General features: G+C 40.0%; 2 protein-coding genes across 3 annotated transcripts in view; one reads left to right on the top strand and one right to left on the bottom strand.

The window, feature by feature from the left end:
- Window positions 1-1,980: 1,980 nt before the first annotated feature.
- On the bottom strand, window positions 1,981-23,244 carry mindy3 (MINDY lysine 48 deubiquitinase 3). The gene is made up of 16 exons (XM_041988577.1): window positions 23,129-23,244; window positions 22,400-22,713; window positions 22,177-22,256; window positions 21,913-21,973; window positions 21,608-21,814; window positions 21,409-21,460; window positions 20,494-20,608; window positions 20,152-20,225; window positions 19,921-20,000; window positions 19,597-19,667; window positions 18,747-18,827; window positions 10,943-11,015; window positions 7,373-7,445; window positions 4,536-4,623; window positions 3,684-3,755; window positions 1,981-2,924 (listed from the first exon to the last, which is right to left on the bottom strand). The coding sequence occupies exons 2-16, from the start codon at window positions 22,491-22,493 to the stop codon at window positions 2,775-2,777; spliced, it is 1,371 nt and encodes a 456-aa protein (XP_041844511.1). The 5' UTR covers window positions 22,494-22,713; window positions 23,129-23,244; the 3' UTR covers window positions 1,981-2,774.
- A 366-nt stretch (window positions 23,245-23,610) lies between these two features.
- Window positions 23,611-24,105, top strand: part of si:dkey-12j5.1 (probable assembly chaperone of rpl4) — a 30,419-nt gene continuing 29,924 nt past the window's right edge. The window contains exons 1-2 of one of the 2 annotated variants that reach the window (XM_041988211.1): window positions 23,611-23,827; window positions 23,981-24,090. In XM_041988211.1, the coding sequence (XP_041844145.1) occupies window positions 23,761-23,827; window positions 23,981-24,090 (177 nt within the window). In that variant the 5' untranslated portion in view covers window positions 23,611-23,760. Of the gene's footprint in view, window positions 23,828-23,977; window positions 24,091-24,105 lie in introns of both variants that reach the window. The other variant, XM_041988210.1, reaches the window with a different exon arrangement.

Raw genomic sequence — 24,105 nt, 5'->3', positions numbered from 1 at the left:
ACTCTCTCTCTCTCTCTCTCTCTCTCTCTCTCTGAGCGCAAACCACATCTGAGCGCGCAAAAGTAGGCTGGCGCGTCACCGCTCCTTTTATGGCACAGCTAATTTTTCACAGGCATCCCGAGACAATTGATATTACTAAAGAAACACACACACGCTTACACACACATGCAAAGCTATAACACCCAAATAGGTTTTAATTAAAACACCTTTTGGGTTACTTTCTTTACAAGCCGACCAAACTATTAAAGATGGTTGCGTTTCCTTCCATTGAGAGCAATCTCTTGTAATTATGTCAGTAATTATTATGTCGGCTCACAGCACGAATCTCTTAAATTGTATTTGTGCAAGTTTTGAGCAGTTTAGCCTACTCTCCGTTTTAAGTGATTCCCCCCGCTCCGAGGTAGCAAACTCAACTCGTGTTGAAAATAATAGCTATTCTATGTAAAACTGTCGTGAAGAGATGACAGGCCAGACTGTTTTAGTATATTTAGTTTTGCGCATTTAAGAGCATTTATCTTCCAAAATCTCGCTCTGTGTGCGCCAGGGAATAAATGTTGCACCCTTTTAATTAAACTTCCAATGTGCTCTTTATGATCATGCGGACTTTGTTTTGATTAAACTTAGCTTTATGGGCACATAAGCGATGCATTAAACAGTTTAAACAGCCTCACAACTGCAGAGAAGCAGCATTAAAATCATTTTGGCTCTGGGAGTGTTTCCTGTCAAGAGGTGATAAGAAACAGGGTGGAAGGTGAGGGAAAGAATGACGAAAACCCAACACGGATCGAAATCTTCCCTTACCCTACCTGCTTCATCCCACCCTCCATTTTATCATCCAAACATGGACTTGTTTCACCATGTCTAGACATCTTGCTGAACATTTTTCTGCAGCAGTGAAGTGTGTCTGTGATTAGGATGGAGGGAACAGAGTACAGGAGAGGCTCTGGCCTTTTTCAACAGTTTCTTTGTAAATCTAACATGGACAAAGTGGAGGGGGAAAAAATCTCAGCAAAACATGAGCAGCACAGAGGTGCTTCTTTTAGTTACAGTTTCAAACAAAAAAAAGGGGGGAGCTGAAGAGGAAGATAGGGGGATGAGACAGGACACTGCCTTTGCCTTGTTTTTGCTGTAATGCAGTGTTATGACACCGTGACAGGTACCCAGCGATTTACTGCAACTGACTTTCAGTCTGTGTGCAACCTTCCATCTGTAATCATTTTCTCCGCTGTCTTACATCCAATAAAATTCTCAGTTACTGCATTACCAGGAATACACACATGCTGTTCAGGTTACATCCTGTCACACTGCCAATGTGGTCTGATCAGAGATTTATTGCAGGTCATTCTGGATTGATTACCGCATGTGAACAGTAGTGGCTTATATCTTTCACACTGTGCAGTTGCTCTACCTTCTTTCTTTACAAACTCATTATGAGTCTGTTAAGCTGCCAGTCAGATTAACATCCTTTCTCCATTAGAAACACACTTGGGCAATATTACAACTGTTGTGCAGAGATGCAGAGACCGGCATTCTAAGCATGCATGCAGATCAGGACTGAGATGCCTCAAAAACCTGCTGCATGTTTTAAGTTGTGACCCTGAAAACTATGGATATTCAAAATGTGCCAATGTGTTTTTGTTGCCTTGCAAAACGCTGATATGAGGTGAAAGTACAGATGCTCATTTGTCTGCTTTAGGGAAATTCTGGTGTTCAACAGACACCACTTTCTGTCTTAGGAGGATTACTTTCTGTTTACTTTAGAGGTACTACAGTTCCCATCGGTGTCTTGGGGATTTAGTAAATTACTGGTTTAGATTCTCTCAGGGATACACGTCATCAGTTTTTGATTTAGTAATGAGGCTGGAAACACATCAGACATCTGAAACCTTGTCCCACACTGGGTCAAGATATGATATTCATGAAAGGAAGACACAGAAGGAGGAAGTCTATGATTTCAAAGCTGTGAAATGACACAATGTCTGAACAAAGAAGTGTTTATTCCAGAACCTTTGAGTGTGATAATAAATACAAGCACTTGGCCAACATCCTAGTGTAGTGCACAAAGCACACACAGAGCACCTAAACCAACTTCATCTTAGTTAAACACTGAAAACCTCCAATTCAGATCTCAGGATCTCTGCATCTGGGTTGGTCCCTTTTACACTGTAAACTCTCAGCAGTGGAAGTAACTGTCAGCGTGTTGTGTGTATGTGTGTGAATCTGTCCGTGTGTTCTCATTTGTGGAAGGCTTTGGTAGGTTTTCCCTCAAACAGTCCGGCAGCTGGGTTAACAGTAGTGTCTCACAGTCGACTGGCTCTACATGTGGTTCAGTGTGTGATTTGGTGACACGCTTGTTGAACCAAACTAGTTTGTTTCATAACAGCTGTCTAGTACCAAACTGTAGCAGAGGTTGTTGGCACAAAGCAGAGCTGTAAAAATAAACAATCATTCATTTTTTTCTTTAAGTTATCACACCATAAACATCCTGTGTGTCAATTACAAGCTGTGGTGAACAGATGACTGCAGAGGTGAGTTTGTGTGGAATGTGTGAGTGAAAGAAAAGGATGGATTTCAGGTTTGATTGATTGGTCCATGACAATGTTTGTGTTCTTCTTGTTTTCATTCATTGCTGTTGTGTGTTTCAGTCTTTGCAGTCCGCTGACCTTTAGTGGTCAGTGCGAGGGAGGGGATTTGAAAAGGGATGTGTGGTGGGGCAGCAGTGGTCCATCCACATACATAGACACACACACACACAAACACATAGAGTGTCAGTGCTAGTTGAGTGATGGAGAGCGGTTGGTGGTCCACAGCAACTCGATGTAGGGCCACTTGGTCTGTAGGCAACGCTTCACTGGAGTGTCATCAGTCCGAACCATCGGATCCTCAAAACCTAGCACCACAGCTGTCCCCTCCACATACTCAACCTGAGAACACAAACACATAGCCTCAAGACACAGAATAACCAGACACAGACATTTATGCACTTCAGTTCTTTGCAGGCACTTCCTCTGAAGGGTCATAGATGAAATGCACAGGAATGGATGCATCTACGCAGCAGGTTCTCTCAAAGATGCATATACACACACCAGATGTATGGGACTGCTGTCAGAACGCCTGTTTTTTCCATCAGCAGCCATGGGAATGGAACTGCCATCATAACTTTATAGGTGCCTTGCTACCATGTGTGTGTTAGTGTGCTTGTGTGTGGGCAAGTATGTTGTGCCATTCCTACAACTTCAGGTAGTGGTACAGGAGAAAAAAATGGTTTACAGACTAGACAGAGTTGACAGATGAGGAAATTGATATTCCTGAGTACCAGGTTTGTGCACAGCCACCAACAACATCCACTGACAATCATCCATCAGACTGAGCCGGTTCATTGGGCTTGTGTTTCACCATTTATCAGGACCAGGCTGCTGACAGTTGCCTCCATGTCAAAGTGGCTTTGGAGAAATCAGAGGCTTAGACAGGGTCTTGGGATGGTTGGACATGCTATTAGGCTCGCAACAGCTACTGTTTATTCTGGAGTGGCCGGCTGCCTCCAGCTGTATGTGAGTGCAAGTGTGTATGAATGATGACAGGAAAAGAAGAGAAGTAATTGGGAGAAAGGCAGTGAGGATTAAAAGGAAGGAACACCATTAGTTACAGTGAAAAAAAAAGCCTCATATCAAAGAGCATCTTACCCTCTCTTTGTGGTTGGACTGTTTAAGTCCATTGTAGTGGTAGACGGGAAATGAGTCTGGGATTCCTGAATCCTGAAACATAGTCAAGAAGGAGAGTCAAAAACATCTCAGAGGCTCTGAGCAGATGGTTGTCACAGAGATGGTGGTAGAGATTGAAAGAAGTTGAACATTTGCAAAGCAACCAAGCAACCAAAGCTTTACTTTAAATTTGTGCATTACAAAGCCCAACTCCAATTACCACAAAGCAGCCAACACTACAAAAATGCTCAAACAATGACAGTGAGCCAAAACACTTCTCATGAAATTGGCTTGAAGGTGCAGAGGGCTAACAGGGTGTGCTGTCTGAGAGTGTGTCCAGCTTCTTGTGTTTATATGCCTGTATATGAAACCCTAACCCTAGCCCCAGTCCCACGTGTGTCTGAATGTGTGTGTGTCCAGTTGGCTAATGGTAGTGTAATTTCTTTGCGGCTCGGGGCCATTCCTCTGGTGAGTCCCTAAAGCCCTGATCACTTTAACACAGTTCCCCTCTGTCTCTTCCTTTCCATATTCCTCACTCGCTCTGCCTCATAAATGCATCTTATTGCTCCTTCTTAACTTCTCAGAAAGTAAAGTCATACGATTGTGAACGCACATGCATTTCATGAGACACCACAGGAATGTTTTAGGCACAAAAACCTTTAATTTGATTAAATAATACCCCTCAAATGCTTGGAAATCAGAGATTATGTGTGTGAACGCAGCTCTTCCTCCATATGTTTTAACAGTAATATGGATTGTATGTCTGATGGAACGTATGTGTCATATACTGTGTGCATCTTAGAAGTGGAAGTTAATCTCATGACGCACACATACCTGATCAGGGAAAAACTCCAACAGGAATGGGCCCAGAAGTATTATACCCAAGCTTTCTGGATCTAGTTTACTCTTCACCAGATTGACACTGAGAAGGTGCAGATGCAGAAACAGAGAGATGAAGTTAACACAAAGAGAGAGAGGGAAAAAGAGAGGCAGAAACATCAACCATACTAAAAAAAGGGTTGCAGTAGGAAGGAACCATGAGTGTGGCACACACACAAAAAAATAAACAAGATTTGTGTATGAAGGCAAAGCCAAACTTCCCATCACTTCATTACTCAGACTGGAATTATGATGCATGTTTTTGCCAGTGCGCGCATGTTTTCATGAATACCTTGGTACAACTAAATTTAATCTCTGTCCAGACATTCCTGCTTGTTAGATCAGTGTTTGTGTTACTCAATCCTGATAAAAAAAAAAAATAAATCTGGTCAGATTGACCTTTTATGGCAGTAAAGAGTGAAGAGAGTGTTATACCCAGACAAGGAGGAAAGAGAACAATCATAGCTTCATCTTTCGATTATAATAAAAGCACATGAGGAAGGTGGTACACAGACTTGACATTGGACCTGCTGAAAGTGGATAAGCAAAACTTTGTATGCTCTCTGTTCACACCGAGGAGGAAATGTGATATAAAAAAGTCATCGAAGGAATCAATACAGTATTTAATTACCATGAACAAGTAAGTCTTGTGAGTTGCTGTGGATCAATGGAAGCGGTTGTTCATGGCTGGTTTGTTATTTCGATGCTGCTTGACATTTAAAAACAGGATGTGACATGATGCTGTGTGAAAAATCACTTCACTGAGCATGCCAGAGTCATTTGTTGCAGTCAGCTGATATTTGTCATATACACTCAAAGGCGACAATACTAGGTACACCCGTTTGAATTCTTGTTAACACAAATAGCTAATCAGCCAATCACACGGCAGAAACTTAATGCATTTAGGCATATAGATGTGGTCAAGGCGACTTGCTGAAGTTCAAACCGAGCATCAAACTGGGGAAAGGAGATTTAAGTGACTTTGAATGTGGCATGGCCTCTGAATGCACAACACATGGAACCTTGAAGCAGATGGGCCACAGCAGCAGAGGACCACATCACATGCCACTCCTGTCAGCTAAAAACAGGGAACTGAGGTCAGAATTCACACAGGTGCACAAAAATTTAGCAGTAGAAGATTGTAAAAGCTCTGCCAGGTTGGATGAGTCTAAATTTCAGCTGCAACATTTAGATGGTAGGATCATAACTTGGCGTAAACAACATGAAAGCATTGATCCATCCAACTTTGTTTCAACAGTTCAAGTCTGTGGTGGTGGTGTGATGGTGTTGGGGGTATTTTTTGACACCCTTTGGGCCCCAATTAAGGATTGTTTAAACACCACAGCCTCCCTTAAAATTGTTGCTGACCATGTCCATCCCTTCATGACCAGTCTACCATCTCTGATGGCTACTTCCAGCAGGATAAGTCATCAGATCTCAATCCACTAGAGCAGTGGTTCCTAACTTATTATCCTTGAGGACCCCTTTCATTCAAATACTAAAAAGCCATGGACCCTGTGCCCCAACCTGTGCTGAAACCATGCTTGGTTTTATGCTTTCAAAAGTGAGATTCTCACCATAAATAATAAATTCTGGCTGAGACCTGTCCTTCAATAAAGCCAAAGTTAAATTAATAGCATATAGCCATACTTTCTTAAACAGGGACAATGTGTGGACATTAATCACAATGGCTCTGAATGTTCAAAGTCTTGAGGACCCCTGTGCTCTTTGGGGGACCCAGACCTCAGGTTGGGAACCACTGCACTAGAGCACCTTTGGAATATTTTGGAACACAAGATTCTCATCATGGATGTGCAGCTGACAAAACTGCAGCAACTGTGTGATGCTATCATGTCAATATGTACCTAATAAAGTGTCTGGCAAATGTAACTAATAAAGTGCCTTCTGTAAGAATGACATGATGGAATGATGGGCTAGCAAAGACTTTTGTCAATAACGCTTTGAAAATTTGTTTTCATCTTAATGTTTGATTTATTAGATCGCTTACGTATTCAAATTTAAGATAATTAATCTGGAAAGAAAAAAAAATAGCTGAAATGGCCAAAACCGTATTGTTAAAACCTTTACAATAGATACTTCTTTTAAACATTTGAGTGTTTAACCACAGTCCAAAAAGTTTAGCCCAAATAGTACCATCTGACTGACATTTCATAAGTTATGACTGAGATACTAGAAACTTACTTGAGCATCATTTCAATCCATCTTTGATATGGACCTTCTAGATACTCATGTTAAATCATTTACCCTACACACCAAAAAAGATTTTATAACATGTAGGAAACCCCACAAAAACTCTTGTTGTGTGGGAAGGAATTAGACTCCGTGCCCCCCTCAAAGTTTGCTCTGTTTTGTTGTGATGTATTGGCCATCTGGGGGTCTGCAGACCAGATCAGTGGTCTTGTTACTTGGCAAGGCTCATGGCTGCAATATTAGGGCTCATAGTTTCCCAGAGGATAACGTGCTTCAGTTTGAAGCGGCACTTGTAAGCATTTCTTCCGTCTCTCAGCCTTTCTTCCGGCGCTTAATAATCTCCCTCTAAGTCTGTTTCTAACTTTTTTCCTCTTTCTTCCTCTGCTTTTATAGTGGGCTCTCTCTGGTCCCTCTTTATAGTAGCCTGGTAGTGAAACATGAGCAGAGGGTTGCTGACCTGGCCTGGCCTTGACTTAGAGAGGTAGAACTTTAGAAGCTCTACAGGTGCGACATGCACCCACCCACACATCCACCCCCACACACACACACATACATAATGTCTTGAACATGCGAGCACTTACTACTCAGGCTCTGAGACAAGGTCAAGAGCTTTCATCACATCCTCCAACAGAGACTCTGGGATGAAGCCATTATCTAGAAAAAGAGAGGTGGACAAAAAGAGACATAAGCAAAGGCTGGTTCAGCCTAGACACAAAGCATAGGCTTTAACTGGAAACCAGGAAAATCCTTCACCCACGCACATATGGCACAAGAACCATTTACATCATCGGCCCAGAGCAATGAATTCATCTGACACAACTTCATACAAACATACGTTGTCTATTCTCTTTGACCTACATTCCATGGCGGGGGTGATTGCTTTACCTGAGAGGAGCAGCTTTAAATGCTAACACGTGTTTTTTTCCCCAATTCTGTCTGGCTGGGCTCTTACAAGTTTGTGTCACTAAAACATTAGCATGTGAGTCTGTGTGGTCTGTTGTTTAGATACAAACAGAAACCCCAAGTGTGTTGTGAAAAAGATTAACTGACAAGTGCTCTGCATGTTTCCTCACAAGCAACTCTTTTTTTCTCTTTCCAAAACCAGATGTTTTTCTCTAAGAGCGACAACTTACAGTGTGACAGCAAGCAGAGCAAGCATTCAATACAACCCAAGGACATAAACTAATATTGAATATCTGAGATTGTGGGTTTCTGAGTGGGTCTTGTGAGTCACTGCAGTATGTGAATGCATGTGGCACCCTTTTTCCACAACATACAGAGCTGTGCTGATTCTACATGTGACAGACAGATTTATGGCCCTTTTATACACCACTCATTTTTATTGTGCATGGATATGTTTGCTGTGGACAGTATGTTCTCCTTTCATGTGTGTATACATGTGCATTCAGGTCAGTGGGTACACCAACTGTAACCAAAGCATGAGTTTGTGTGCACTAGCGTGCATGAGAAAATATTGTCCATATGGTAAGCAGAATGTGCTGGCAGATGATAGCTGGAGTGGTATTCTGTGTAAAAGGAAGAAAAATTAAAAACAAGGAAACAACAGATGACATTTATGTTTACATATCTGTTGGGTTTTTTGAGCAGGGAGGACTGCTCTCACTGGTTGGACTTATCTCATGGTAATGTGGCATCGGAAACTAAGGCAAGGTTCATACTGCAGGGCATAATGCTCAATTCGGATTTTTTTGTGAAATCTGATTTTTTTGAGAGTCCGTTCACATTTCCAATTAAATGCGACTTGTATGTGATCTCCTGTATAAACCTTATGCGCACCAAAAGTGTCCTGCATGCGTAGAAGACATGACGACGTGACAGTGAGTGTGCGGGTGACGTCTTTGTGTTTGCGGAAGTAAACATGGACAGTAACAGTGGAGCTTATGTTACAATTTTTAACTTATTATCCAACCGTAGCCAGCACATTATCGATGGCGTCATTTTAAGGAGGAGATTGCAAAAGAGGAGAGCCAGATATTTGGCCATGGCATTTTGTGGAGCAGTGGCAGCAACATCTATACAGAGAAACGTGTGGGTAAGGAGTCGCAGTCAGGAGTGATGGGAGAGTGATGTGAGCGCCTTTACAGATAAGAGTTTATAAACAATGATGTGTATGATGTGTAGGTCGGATTAATGCGACCTGGCAGTTCAGACTGAAGTTGCATGGCAAAAGATAAGATACGTACCGGATTTAGGACCACATATCCAAGTGGCCTGGGTCGCATTTGAAAAAAAATTGGATCTGTGTCGTTCAGACTGTCATGAAAAGATCAGATACAGCTTGCATAGGGGCCAAAAAAATCAAATTTGGGTCACTTCAGCCTGCAGTGTGAACCTAGCCAAAATGATCTGTACAAATCACAACATGTCCCTTCAGGCCAGAATGTGAAAATTTTGCTAAGTGGAAAAAAACCCTTGAAGGAAAAGACATAAAAAGCAGGTTGTGTTGACCAAGTCTGGTATTAAAATTGAAAAAGGACCTATGGACGTTTTAATTAAGAGTACTGACATAGTTCTTTCATGCCAGCAACTGCTGGCTATGTTTCTTCTCAAAAGGGAGAAACAATTCTCTCTTGAAATTGTTCATATGATCAATCATGTGAGTAAAAGTGTTCTATATCTTCTTAACCTGGGGGATACTAAAGATCACAGTGTCTGAGACCTTCACTTGACAGAGGTTGTAAAAACGAGACTTGCACATGTACAAAATCAAAACACATTGCCAATAATCTGTATGAGGATAAAGTACTGCTGATGCATGTATTAGGTGTATGTTTTAGCGAATTGCAGGACATGACACAATCCTTAAAAGAGCACATCTACAACTCTACAAACAGATGACTGATTAAAATGGCCCATGTGGCATTTTTCTATAATACGACCAACAAGCGTTGCAGGGTCCAGAATCAAATAATATACAGTGGAAAAAAGGCTTTAATGCACAATCTGTAGTGCAGAGTTGGAAAAATGTCAAATGGAGCCACAATCCTGTCCAGTGCAAATGAAACAACATGGTGGCACCACGTGTGTGTCTTTAAGCACCATTTTTCATCAATTTACTCAGAATAATAGTATGCTTTGTGAGAAAATTACGTCTCATTTTGCCGATGAAGCTACATACTTATGAATGGTGGAGCTCTATATTTCCAGCCTCAAAGAACAAAAGTACCTTGGCTATGAAAACACACTTGTTTGACTCTGTAAACACAGTAATACTCTGAATCAACTTCAATTAAAACTTCCAGGAAAACACAAAATTTTTAAACTGAATTTCTAATTATTCTCTCATTAATAATGCAAAAAAAAACAAACAAAACAAAACAAACAAAAAAAAACACAGACACAGACGTAAATACATCACATCTCACAGGTGGCTGTTAGTTTTTTCTTTTTATGAAAGCAAGTGTGGGATGACAAGACAAGACTAAGAGAGACAGAAAGACAGAGAGAGAGAGATCAATAGATAGATACTTGTATTGATCCCAAAGCTGGGAAATTAAATTAATTATTGTTCAAGTGTCAATACAGTTTTGGGGAAAAAAAAACACACTTAAATGTCATTATATGTACATCAACTCTTTTTTTCCCAAAAGAAATTAACTACTTTAAATGAGAGCAAATACTTGTTTCAACTTTTTCTTTTAAATTCAAACAGCATTTTCTAATGCTCAAAGGCAAAATGCAGATATAAAGTAAACACAAAAAACTGTGTCACTCCCATGTCCTTCCCATTGCCTTTTACCCCAGTCACCTGGAAGCGGCAAGAACAGAGAGAAAATGAGGAAGAAAGGGAAGGAGGAGGATGGTTGACTCAGCTGTTAGAGGAGCTGATCTCACTAACTCAAACAACAACAACAAAGAGATGAGAGACAGACCCTTGAAGAGGCAAGAAGGGCAGTGGAGGTTACAAACGCATCTGCAACTAGTAGGAAAGAAAGAAAGCAGGAGTAGGATATTGTTCTCTGTTTATAAGTCTAGCTTTGTAAACATTTGGCCTCAAGAACATCTGTGAGCCAGAATGTTTATATATTTATTGTTCTATATCTGACAAATAAATGAATAAAATAAGAGCGGAGAGTGGAAAACACTGATTATGTGTACAGTAGATATGAGACAAATACTTGTTTCTTTACCTTCAGGATCAAATGACTGGAAGACCCTCCTTGCCTGTTCTGATGGAGACTCTGGACCTACCAGCAACATCTCCTATTGAACGACAACCAGGAAAGTTGAAGACAGAAGGAAAAAAAAAACCCACAGAAAGGAGGAGAAGAGGGAAGAAATTAGAAATTTCATGACAAATTGAAAAGATTTTTTATTAAAAAAAGATCATAGTGTAAAGAGATGAGACAGAGATAGTGAATGGAAGACAGGAAAACTTGTATCGCTGGAGAATGTAGCTTTATCAACAATGAAATAGAACAACCATCAAAGCACAGCCAGTCATCGAGACCTACTGACAGCTTACAGGTAATAAGGCATTAATAAATATGACACACATCGTGGTGGCCGCATGATGCAAGCCTAATGTACATTAGGGACATACTTTATTATGTGTGTGAGTGTGCAATCTAAGGGGCCGCAGCAATCAGCAGAGTCTAGTGGGTTATTAACTGATCAGCGGATAAAGTTAGACAGCTTGTTTTCACTCCAAACACGCAGTCAGGAAATTGAGCCTTACAAACATAGACTGTGATTTGTGATAAGCTCTGCAGTGTTTGTTGGTAAAGTTTAAAGAAAGCTGTGTTGGCAGAACATGAAGAAATAAAGAGTTGAGCATACTGATATACAAGTGGGTGATGCCTATAATAACAGGACAACAATGTAAATTAGCATTTCATAACTCTCACTGAACTGTTATAACTACAATATTTGAGAAAATTACTATTAAAAAGTTGGACAATTTGAGTATATTTGAATATATTGTAACTAAACGCTACAATATATTCAAACTAAAACCTGAGAATTGCAGCCACTGCAAGTAGTGACATCCCACTGGGTGGAGGTAATAAAGTTTGGCTTTTTGGAAAAATGTATTGGAGAATGTAATGGAGAATTTTTATGACAACAAATCGCTGGACAGACAATGTTTTCAGCGAACAAATAAACCCTGCTCATCTCCTTTTGCTGGCCTCTTTATTAAAGCTTTAGCCTCAGATTCACACAGGCTGCTTGGGTTTCACCGGCCACTTATTACTGTACTTGGGGCTTATGCTAGGAAAGTAGGATGTTCGGGGGTACACATCGAGATGAGATGACTCCCAGCTGCAGGCTGTTTGAATGCAAAGAAAAACAGTCGCACACCAGTGGACAAGCACTCACATACTCTTCTGTCACAGAGTGTAGAGGGGCCTGATATGTTAACATTACAGGCTCCATAAATCTGACAGTGTATTTGTCATTAGCTAGATACGTCTGTGTTTCACTTAGGAAGGTGGACAAGGGTTCATGGTGGAATTAAGCGCTAAAAATTTTTCTCAGCAGCTGATGAGTCAAGAAACACAAACTGTTTGGATAAAATGTAATTATCTATTATTTCTTAATTAATAAAATATGAGTCTCTGAAAAGCTGTGAGAAGTTTAATTATTGTCAGGCTCTAGCCAGCAGTCCAGTGACTCTTATGAGGTAGAGCACAGTCAACGGGATGGACCCATTTGTTGTAAATTACCATGACAACTTAGAAAAACACCATGCCAGTCACGGTACCAGCAGACTAAGTGGCTATCAGTAGACTGAGCAAAACATGCCATTACAGCTAGTTTAAAAACACCAATATGTGCACACTGAAAAAGAATAAAAAACAACAAAAGACAGTGACTCATGACTATTAAGGGCATGCACATGCACACAGACACGTAATGGCAGCACAAATTATGTTATTGTGTTTGTCAGTGTGTGTGCGATGATAGGTCTGCTTGCTTGACTTTGATCTGTGTTTTATTAGAGGCTTCAGCAAGATGCTGCTGAGTTGGAAAATAAGTCATGGAGCTAAAACATGCTGCAGGGAGGTGTTTGAGTGTGTATTTGTGTGCTTCGGCATTTCTTCCCTTCCCTCGAAAAATTATTATCACTGGATCTGTGCAACAATTATATTGCATCCCCTGTTGACAAGTGTTTGCTTACATTAGAGTAGTGAATTATATTCTCTGGAGTGCTCACGCAAACACACAGTTCAGTGACACACACACATGTACTGCTGCATCAATACCAGCTCTTTTTAAGTGTGACTAATGAAATCAAGGAGCACATTCCAAACTCTGCAGTCTGACCTTTGTGCACAAACCCTTGACCTGTACAACAGCGTAACAACAAGCTAACCTAAAGGAGTAAAGCAAGAACAACACACATATACACACTACCCCATGGACTTATATACACAATGTAATGTGGAACATGTACTTTGACCAAAACAACAATACATGTATTGAAACCAAACATATCTTCACCTACAATTTCAAACATACTTTCATTAACATTTTCAAATGTGCCTTTTTTGCTAAATGACAGATTCATACGCGTGTTACAGTGTAATATACATACAGCACAATCCAGTTTGTGTTCTTCTTCTGCTATTATCAGGCCAGATTTCCTGCATGCTCGCCCAGATAAAGTACAAAAGCTAGTCTGACAACCATGTAACCCTCTTCATCACTTATGTCATGCTGGACTGCCTAGCTTAAATCTTCACCTCTGTCTTCTGATATTTTGTTGTTTTCTATTTTCCAAACTAAGAGGAGCGCTCACGCTGAAAACTCACTCTTTTAGGCTGTCGTCTTCTTTCATTCTTTCTCTTGCCCTCTTTACCTACCTTTTCCTGTGCTAAGCAGGTACTTCAGTTTTGAAGTATTTCCTTCCCTCCCACCCTTAAAGTTTTGTTCATTCTTTCTGCTGCCATTCAAGCCTTTATCTCAACATGCAGGTAGGTACTTTAAGACAGGTAGGCACAGTACTTTACTAGAATTACGCCTTTGCTCCTTCCAATACATCCAAAGAGCTATTATATGTGCTGAGAGGCACTGAGTGGTCACAGAGTATGTCTAAAGAGATCAGTTTCAAAACAACAAAGCAGTGGTCTTGTAGAGTGTCTCCTGCCTTGTTCTCAGCAGGTACAGAGAGCCTCACTACATGACAGATTGAAGAGAGGGTCTGTGTGCACTAGCTTGTTAAACAGACAATATGCAGTTTTGAATGTGTTTGTTTAGTTCAGCTTAACTAATGTGTCCCAAGAAATCACAAGAAAAAAAAACAATGAAAAAAAAAGAAAAAAGTGTCTCCTGGTACATAATGACAGTGGAGTTTCTACAAGTTTGTGTATGTGCTCCTAGTGTGACAGCCAGAACAAAGTGGTGATTTATGAAACTGTCTTGGATGAGCAAAAGTGCGCCTTGCTTGAAAAGACAGGAGACACCAGAGAGTGGATGAATAGCGCAATGATGGGTCTTATAACACAGAAAAACACTCAGGGGAAAAGGAAGAAGAATGCAGCACGCACACACTGACAAAGATGGCCTTTCATCCCACTATAATGGCCTTTGGTCTGACCTGTCACAGATTATTAATGACCGTTAATGTACACCGCTTGGTTATTTTGTGTCCGAGTGTGGCCCGCACCCACTGATCATATGAAAAATAGAACGCTATCCTGTTTAGAAAAACGAAACCCCTAAAGGCAGATACAGATTTGGTTTTAAAAACAGAAAAGAGTTTCATGTAATATGTAATGGTATTAAAAAATCATACAAATTATGCGCATAGTATTCCATACTGGAATAACTTAGCACACTTTCCTACTTTTATAACCCAGTAGTTTGACTGTGTTTATGTTAGCATAGCCTCACTAAACTAAACGGTCTTACATTAGCTGTCTGCACACAACTTCTTGCTTTGAAGGAGTCTCCTTGAAGGATAACCTGTGTGTGCAGACAGAAGCCGGAGTCTAAAGAGACACAGAGCGCCACAGCGACTGCTCTCTGTTCTAGTAAATCACTGACCCGGAGCACAACTACTGTACACATGCACACACAAAAACACAGATGTAACTCCCCAGATACAGCCTGTGAACCTCATCACTCAGTGAGGGCAGAGTAAAGAGTGATGAGAAATGTCACTGGAGGATCAACCTCCCTTCAGCCCCTTTCCTGAGTGACCACTGCAGTGCTCTTTAAGTGCATCCTTCCCCTCTATTTCCTTTCCCCCTCTTTCCTCCCCATGAGGGACTAATAATCTGAAGAGGAAGACCAAGATATGCTGGGGAATCCTTCACTTGGGCAACTGACCTACTGTAAGCTGGAGTGGAAATCTACTTCATAAGGAACGGGGTGAAGGACAGAAGTTTTCCTAACCAATGTAATAACACCCCAATGTATTTCTTTTTCTCATTATTTTTGCATCTTGTCCAAAAACAAATACCACTACATGCCATGTTACACTAGTTATTCCTCCCATGGATACATGCATTAATACAGACGACAGAGTGTTGAGTGCTGTGGGTAGGGATAAAAAATGGCCAAAATTACCTTTATGTAGGAAGATAAGATAAAATCACAAATGCTATTAAGCCGATGGTTTAAAAGCCAAAGTCGCACACTGATGGCCACTTGGGGGAATACACACCCATCCCTTGTGGCAGACAGAAGGAGCCACTGACACATCAGAGGCAGGGATCAGGTTTGCTGCTTTTGTGGGAATGGTTCTATATCACAGCTAAAAGCTACATAACCAGGTAGTGTGTATTTCTGTATCACAAAGCCTCAAAAACGTGTTTCAAATTAGCTCTAAACAGATTTCCTTTAGAGGTCAAACTGTGTGAGGTCTACCAGCAAAGTATCCTTGCTCCATGACTTTCCTCTTCAGCTTGGCCTTCAAGTTGTAGAGCAAATGGCTTCTAACACAGTGTAGCTTCTAAAGTGGGAATCAATACGTAAGCATGTACATGCTCGAAGTTTGTTTCCAGTTTTTACTGGAACAAATGTATCCAGATGAAAATTTTGGAACATCATTCCTGCTAATCAGGATTAAGTTTCCTGCACTCTGGAATGTGTGTACATAAGAACATATCATTAGCACCAGGGGAGTTACTGCAGTTGGTAAGTCATCGGAGCAGGCATGACGACTTTGGCTCATCACTGAACCAACATATGATACATATGCTCATAAGGCTCAAGCTGTATTCATGTAACTGAGCTTTTAATCAATGGTGTATTACGGGTGGGGTTTATTATGGAGATGGTTGTCTTGGATTTTCTTTTTCTCCTTTTCTGGTGCCATTTTCCCCCAACAGCATGGAGAACTAAGTTACCACAACTACAACTGCCAGCTACAACACAGCACCATGTAATGTTCAATAGTCACTGATAGAGATCATAACATGCTTGTTTAAGTAGGGCTGGGTATAGTTAATAATTTCCAGAATTGATTCGATTCACAACAGCTTATTTTGGTTTGATTTCAATTAAATCTGATTCGATATCAATTCATTTACATCTAATTATGCAATGTCACCTATTTTTGTTGTATATTAAAGACATTCTCAGATAACTTTTTTTTTTTTTTTAACTTTATAGATGAATCCACACTAGTGAATGAAAACATCTGAATGTGATATTATCTGTGCAAGAGAAGCTGATTTTGGACAGAGGCAACACAGGAAACCAGTTGTGTGTGTATATATGCTAACATCTCGCTGAGCCTCGTTTAGTCACGCAAGAATAGGGTCACATTTACCGTAAACATCAAAAAAAAAAAAAGAAAATCGATCTACAAGTTTTATGAATCAATATTGTAGTTTTTTTTCCCTTTTAAACTGATTAAAATCGATAAATCGATTTTTTAAAACCCAGCCCTATGCTTAAGTGAAAGCTCAACGTTTGTGTGCATTTTTGCATGTGCAAGCAAACACTAATAAGTCTGGACATGCCGTACCAGCGCAAAGTTGGAAACACCTAACCACTCAAATTTAATAGGTAAGTGCGTCCAAACGTTAAACTGGTACTGTATATGTGCACTATATTGACAAAACTCACCTATCCAAATAAATTAAATCAAGCACTGAGGCATGCAGACTGTTTCTACAAACAGGAATAGGAATAGGTCGCTCTCGGGAGCTCTGTTAATTCCAGTGTGTTACTGTGATAGGATGCCACCTGTGCAACAAGTCCAGTCATCAAGTTTCCTCACTCCTAAATATTCCACAGTCAACTGTCAGTGGCATCATAAAGTGGAAGCGACTGGGAACCACAGCAACTCAAAGTTACTGAGCGGGGTCAGAAGCTTAGGCGCATAGTGAGCAAAGGTTGGAAACTTTCTGCAGGGTCGATTGCTACAGACCTCCAAACTTTATGTGGGCTTCAGATCAGCACAAGAACAGTGCGAAGAGAGCTTCATGGGTTGGGTTCCCACGGCCGAGCAGCTGCATCACCAAAAGCAATGCAAAGCGTCGGATGCAGTGGTGCAGAAAACGCTGCCACTGGACTCTGGCTCAGTGGAGATGCGTTTTCTGGAGTGATGAAACGTGCTTCACCATCTGATGGAAGAGTCTGGGTAAGGCGGTTGCCAGGAGAGCAGTACCTGCCTGACCACATTGTGTCAAGTGTAAAGATTAATGGAGGAGGGATTATGGTTTGAGATTGTTTTTCAGGAGCTGGGCTGGCCCCTTAGTTCCAGTGAAAGGAACTCTGAATGCTTCAGCATACCAAGAGATTTTGGACAATTCTGTGCTCCCAACTTTGTGGGAACAGTTTGGGAATGGCCCTTTCCTGTTCCAACATTACTCTGCACCAGTGCAGAAAGCAAGATCCATAAAGACATGGATGAGTGAGTTTGGTGTGGATGATCTTGATTGGCCTGCACAGAGTCCTGACCTCAACCCGATAGAACACCTTTGGGATGAATTAGAGCGGAGGCTGAGAGCCAGGTCTTCTCATCCAACATCAGTGTCTGACCTCACAAATGCACTTCTGGAGGAATGGTCAAAAATTCCTATAAACACACTCCTAAACCTGTGGAAAGCCTTCCCAGAAGAGTTGAAGCTGTTAAAGCTGCAAAGGGTGGGCCAACGTAATATTGAACTCATTTGATTAAGAATGGGATGTGTCTTACGTTCATACGAAAGTCAAGGCAGGTGAGCAAATACTTTTGGCAATATAGTGTATGTATGTAATATTTTCCAGCAGTCCTGGAACATGAAATTTAACCAATAATGCTCATGACATGCAAAAAACTCTTAATAGGACTGTGACGACTGAGGCCAAGATGCTATAGCACAAGGTCTTGGACTGACTCAGAACACCCATTTAGACCATGCACAAGCCGCTCTTGTCTTTTAGCATTTTTAACATGCAATAAGGGTGTCATCATCGTCCAGTTTAATCCAACTTATCAGATGTAAGAGTGTTGTTTCTAGGTGACAGCACCATACAGCAGAAAACCTGTGCCAGAACATGAATCTATATTGTTAGAAATAAACTAACAGCAAAGGTAGACAGAATTGTAAACTTTCACAAGAGTCTAAATTCAAGTGTTTACATCACAGTCGTACGTTATGAACAAAACATTGTTTAGTTGATCGCAGACGGCTGAGAAACTAAAGCTGTGTGTTTCTGTGCTTGGGAAGAGTGAAAAACGATGACAGCATGTATGCCTGTATTTCTTGGGTTCATCTTTGGAAACTGAGCCCCCCTCCCCTTCATGCTTGATAGGGGGAAAGCCAAGAAAGAGAACTGGCCATATATGACTATCTGCTCAATTTTTCCTCTCCCTCCCTCTCTGTTTCTCTTTGTTCCCCACATTGATATCTGATCTGCACTATATAAAAATCTGTTAAGCACATTCCTTATTTTGGTTTTTCTAACCTGTGGTGCAGACTGGCTTGTGTTACAGAGTGTGTGCCGGTGTGTGAAATATGTGTTGGCTCTTTTGGATGAATGTACTGAACTTGCCTTGGTGAAGAATACAGAGAGATGAGTTTCACTGCCAAGAATCCAAATAGGGAACTTTGGAGACTTGAGGAATGTACCGACCTGGAACAAACGCAAACAAAAAAGAAATGTTTAAAAAAAAACAAGAATAATACAATAATATATATATATATATATATATATATATATATAGTAATTATCTTTATGAATCACTATTTTTTTGCAAATATGTGTGCAAATTGACACACATTAATGTTTTAAACAGAAACTCTAAACTTTTAGCAAGCAGCACCAGAATTAATTAAGCGAACAATGTGAAAAACATGGAAATCCCTTTAGTTACTTTGGAAACCTTTGTCTTAATATCAACCTTTAAAAGCTTGCTTTGCTTATTTACACATTTCAACCATTTAGAATTGTTGATGCTGGCGATGATTTAGGATTCCTGTTTTAAAGTTGACTTAAATGTGTCAATTCAAATTCTTATAGCTTTCTGATTAATCTTAATAAATGTCTTTTTGAACTATCTTCCATGTGTGATAGAAAATACGAAGTATAGTGAGAAAGTGCAGAAGTTTACACTTACTCTGTTGGGGCTGTTTCTTTTCACATATTTTCACATGGGGTCTCGCTTTAGTTTGTTTTTCACAGACCAGAAATGTCCCAAATCCCAGAGTTAAAAGTCACAGTGTACATTTTTGTATTTATTTGTCTTCCTAACACTCCTCTCAGTTTAAATAATAGCTGTCCATCTCTATTTACATTTAAGCTTTGCTTTAAAAACAAAACAGAAATCCTCTGCAGACTCATAACTAACAACTTTTGGACAATTAACTTACACATCTTACTTATCTTAAGAGTATGTGTGTACCTTGCAGTAGCGTAGTGACTCCATAAGGGTGAGGAACCCGACTGATGCTTGTTTGTGAATTCCATGTAGTTCTACGAGGAATAAAACACAGACAACAAGAGAAACAAAATAAGGCTGTTGTTGATGTCAAACGGGCAACAATTCAGTTTCTGTGCAGTACTGTGGGATTTAAAAATTATTACCCTCGAGTGAATATGGTTTAACTCTGGGACCACAAAAGAGTTTTGTTGGCCTGACAAGCATATGTCTGTTGTGCGGATTTGCAGATTTTAACTGTGTGAATACAGTAATTTCATGTTTCGGAATTTCAGTTTCAAGTCTTACTCATGCCAGAACATTCCCTGTCTCCATCCCAGACATTAGACACTGCATGACCAGTCACAAGGAGGTTCACCAGGCTCTGACTGCAAAAAGATGGAAAGAGATATTTAGACTAAAAAGGGTTTGCAGAGGGAATGTAGTTATCATGTACACTTTACCATACACATAAGTTTAATATATAGTATCATGTGTCAGCCTAATTGTTTTAGGCATCAGGTAAAAATGTTTTTATACCTTCCATGACCATGCACAGGGTCTATGAGAGGCTCCGTTGGGTCTTGAATCTCATTCCTAATATTCTCTATGCCCTGCACAGAGGACAAAAATTTCTGTTTAATCTTTCCATATGTAGACATCAATGGAACATCCGGTTAAAGCTTAAAAGCAACTTAAAATGCTAAAACACAGTCATTCAATGTCCCTGAATAAAAAGGCTAATTTGCTTTTGCAAGCTACATTTCTTTCTGTTTTACTTAATTAACACTTTTTCAAACCACTAATCAGACACCAATCTCAGTTTTTCCAGTCAGCATTTACATCTCTGTCCATCTCTCTCCAGCACTTCATTTGCTTTACCTTTGTGAGGATGACAGAGTAAAGGAAAAGCAAAACTCCACAGCACCCCCTCCAGGAGTGGTAATGAGACAGCACTTCTTCTCTGAGATCGGACACTGACAGGACTGTTCGCTTGCTGCAGGATGAAGACAAACATCAGGATTATTTATAAAACACTTAAAAGACAGATTTATTGAGTTTTGTTGCCATTTCCCTTTTGGATAAATAAAGTATTTTTCATTTTATTTATATGACCATCCAAGATCAATCCATTTATTGCATTCAACCTGTACTGGCATGGGTGCCCTTTAAAACAAAGAAGACATCAATTAAATTCATTTGAGGACAAAATATATAAATAAATCAGATCCTCTTTGTGCAAAGCTTTATCCTTGCTCAGCTAAACCTTAAAAACCTTGCTAATGAAGCTGTCCATCTTTGTTAGCATGCACTTCTTCACTGTGAACCAGCACTGCTTTCTGCTGACTCCAGTTTAAATGGTGATGAAATTTCAATATCACTCAAGCAAACCCAGCTCTGTATTCATTTAACTTTTGTGTGCGTGTGTGTGTGTGTATATGTGATAGACATTATGTGTATAAGAAAGGTAGTTCTTTTTTTATTTTTTTAAACAAGGCAATCAATAAAAGTGCAGAGTCATCAATTTGTGAGCAGAAAAATAGGTAAGTCAATATGGGAGCCAATTCTTACAGACAAGACAAACACACTTCCACTTTTCTCTACAGATACAATCTTCTGAGAAATATGCAGTTGTCTGTTCCAATACCACATCCTGGCAATTGTAAAACCAGGATTTATAAGCACTTCATGCTTCCAGAGTATCCATTGTATTACTTACTATCAAGACTATATCAGGGGAGGATAAGTATGAAGATGCAAGGTGATATCTGAGGTTATATTATAAAAGTGACTTACTGGAGAACACTATGAAATCTCTCAAAGCCAAGATCCTCTGTAGTCAAAGCAGCTAGGCACAAGAAAACACATAATTACTATAATCAGAGTATAATTCCACACTATCAAAGCTTGAGTGAATGGATGAGCGCTGATATTTGTTCTTGCATTCTTTCTTAGATTATGCATTTTGTATAGCAAAGTGACATTTAAATCTCACTGGGTTGTTGATCCTGTGGTGGCCGGCTGCTCTCTGGCTCTGGCATGTCCTGCGTTTGTGGTTGTGGCTGCGTCTTAGCAAGTTTACTAGAGTGTGGGCACTTTCCCTTGGCCCAAGTTACCAAGCAGAACCCTGTAGAAGGGCTGGCACATGCGGACTCGAGGATTTCGCTGAGTGTTGAACACAGGGCTGTCTTCTGCTCTTCTTCTAACAGAAACAAACATAACAGGAGTTTACATAAAATACACATAGAAAAAATAGCAGAAATAAATAGATTCAATGTTTTTTTTTTTTATGTAATCTACCTTCCATTTGTCTCCAGTGAGAAGTTTCTCTGTTAAAAAGAATGTTCTTTAAGAGAAAAGCCTGTGAAGAGATATAGATTTAGCCTTCTAATAGAAAGAAAATACTCCACTGTGGCCTTCCTCAAGATTGTGTTAGGCAGCAATAAAAAAAATATATACTTTTAATGTTTGATCAATCAATATTTAGGTTGTAACAAACTGCCAACAATGCTCAGAAACTTTCATGCTCTGGTGAAACCACAAGGTTGTGAAACAAAACCATACCTGGACAGGTGCAATTACAGCACATGGCCCTCCTTCGAACTGCTCCAGTGCTGTGTGCTCATACTCACTAAAAACAAACCCTGAGGGGAATAATAATAATAAAAAAGAATAAAAACTGAATATTATTCAACAGAAAAATTTTGATTATCCTGAAGAAGAGGAAGAGAAGCAGAAGTACTGATTGTTTAACTCAAAACACAAATGGTGTTATATAAAATCATACCTTGGGTCCATCTTCGGAAGATGGAGGCAGAAACGCCCTCACCAGAGGGTCTCCCCCAAACTAAATCAAGCATCTCTTTATTTAATTCTGACATCTTAAATTTACGAGTTGGCAAATCCTCAGGCAATCCCCCTTCAGTCCAACAGCCAGGTGGGGAAAAGAGAGTTATGCTTAAGCCCACTTGACAGCTCCTCTTAATGTTGGCAATCCAGTTCTCTGGGCGGGTTGCGCTTGTGGCATTGGCCACAAGCTTTGACTGTAGAGACTGACACCACAGTGGCAGGTATGAATGACATCAACGTCACAACATCAACCTACAACAATGGGACAGAAACATACGATAAGATTAGTCTTCAGGAGAAAATTATTTCAAACCCACCACAAGTTCATGTCCTCATACCCATTTGGTCTGCAATCATGCTAAATAGCTAACGGCTGCGTAAACGTTGAATTGCTACATCAAATGGTAACTAACAAAACATTCACTACAAGATACTGATGAGCTATTTCATGTCCACGTTGCTATAATGTCACAATGTTAACAAATTATTTGTCAATTTTAGAATGTAAGAATTGAGATGTCTAGATAATGTCAGAACCTAGCATTAGCATTGCCACTAGCGGTTTCTTTCATTGCTTTGTCATTCAATTACTTCATATACAACAGCAACGGCTATATTATGAGTCTTCAGTTATGTCGTTTGTTCGATATTTACAACCCTTAATTACCTCAAAACACGGTGCAATAGGAGGAATTTTGTACTGAGTATATACTTCGGTAGGAATTTAACCACCAGCCGCTTCTCTGTCATTCGTTTATTTACAACAAATGGTAAAATGGGACCACCCCCACCCCCGAAAAAAAAGAAAGGGGAAAAAAGCGTGCGTACAATTTACGTAACTCTTCATTGGTTGAAATCAGGAAAGTTCCTGTGCGTCAACAGCTGCATCAATAACGCGTTATACAATTGGTTTACAGACTTGCCAATCGTCTTAAGGATCCGTCGAAAAGGAGTAAAGTTTAATTTGTTAAAAGCATCCTTAAAGTAACAGCAGCTGGAGGAAGAACATTTTAAATTTAGAATATTGTATATTATTCCATTATTAAACTCTATGCTTAAAAACAAAGGCGTATAGCACAGAAGCTCATAAATCAGACAACACACACACATATAAAATCAAAGTCCTCTGGTATTTTGTCCTGTACATTTCTCCGTAGTAGCGAGCCTTCACGGCATGCCGCATGCGCACTGCATGACTCCAGTAGTGCACTCCACGCGTGTACTAAATTTAGGGAGTGTGAAAAGTATTTTTTATTAATTAAGCTAAAAGTTCTGTTGAAATCACGAATATTTTTAAGTATGGGAGGTCAGGCTAAAGGCAAGAAGAAAAACAAAACGAAGAAGAAAGACAACCGTCCAAACAGGGGTCAGTGGTTTATCATTTCGCTAATTGTGAAAATAAAGTAAACTGCATATACCGAATATCACATAATTTGAATTCAAAGTAACGTGTGGTTTTATTGTAGACCAAATTAGACTAAATTTATTCTCAATTTACACTCCCATGTCATTCTAGCAGAAGGAGGATTTGTTGATTTGACACCTCATGAAAGGATGAAACTAAGAATTCACGAGAAAGCCAAGAAGAAAACAGCTGAGAAGTACTCCGTACAGCAACTCCTAGAAAAGGTCATTTTGACAACA

This window comes from Melanotaenia boesemani, chromosome 6 (genome assembly GCF_017639745.1).
Source record: "Melanotaenia boesemani isolate fMelBoe1 chromosome 6, fMelBoe1.pri, whole genome shotgun sequence".
NCBI lineage: Eukaryota > Metazoa > Chordata > Actinopteri > Atheriniformes > Melanotaeniidae > Melanotaenia > Melanotaenia boesemani.
This window is presented reverse-complemented; position numbering and strand designations above follow the sequence as displayed.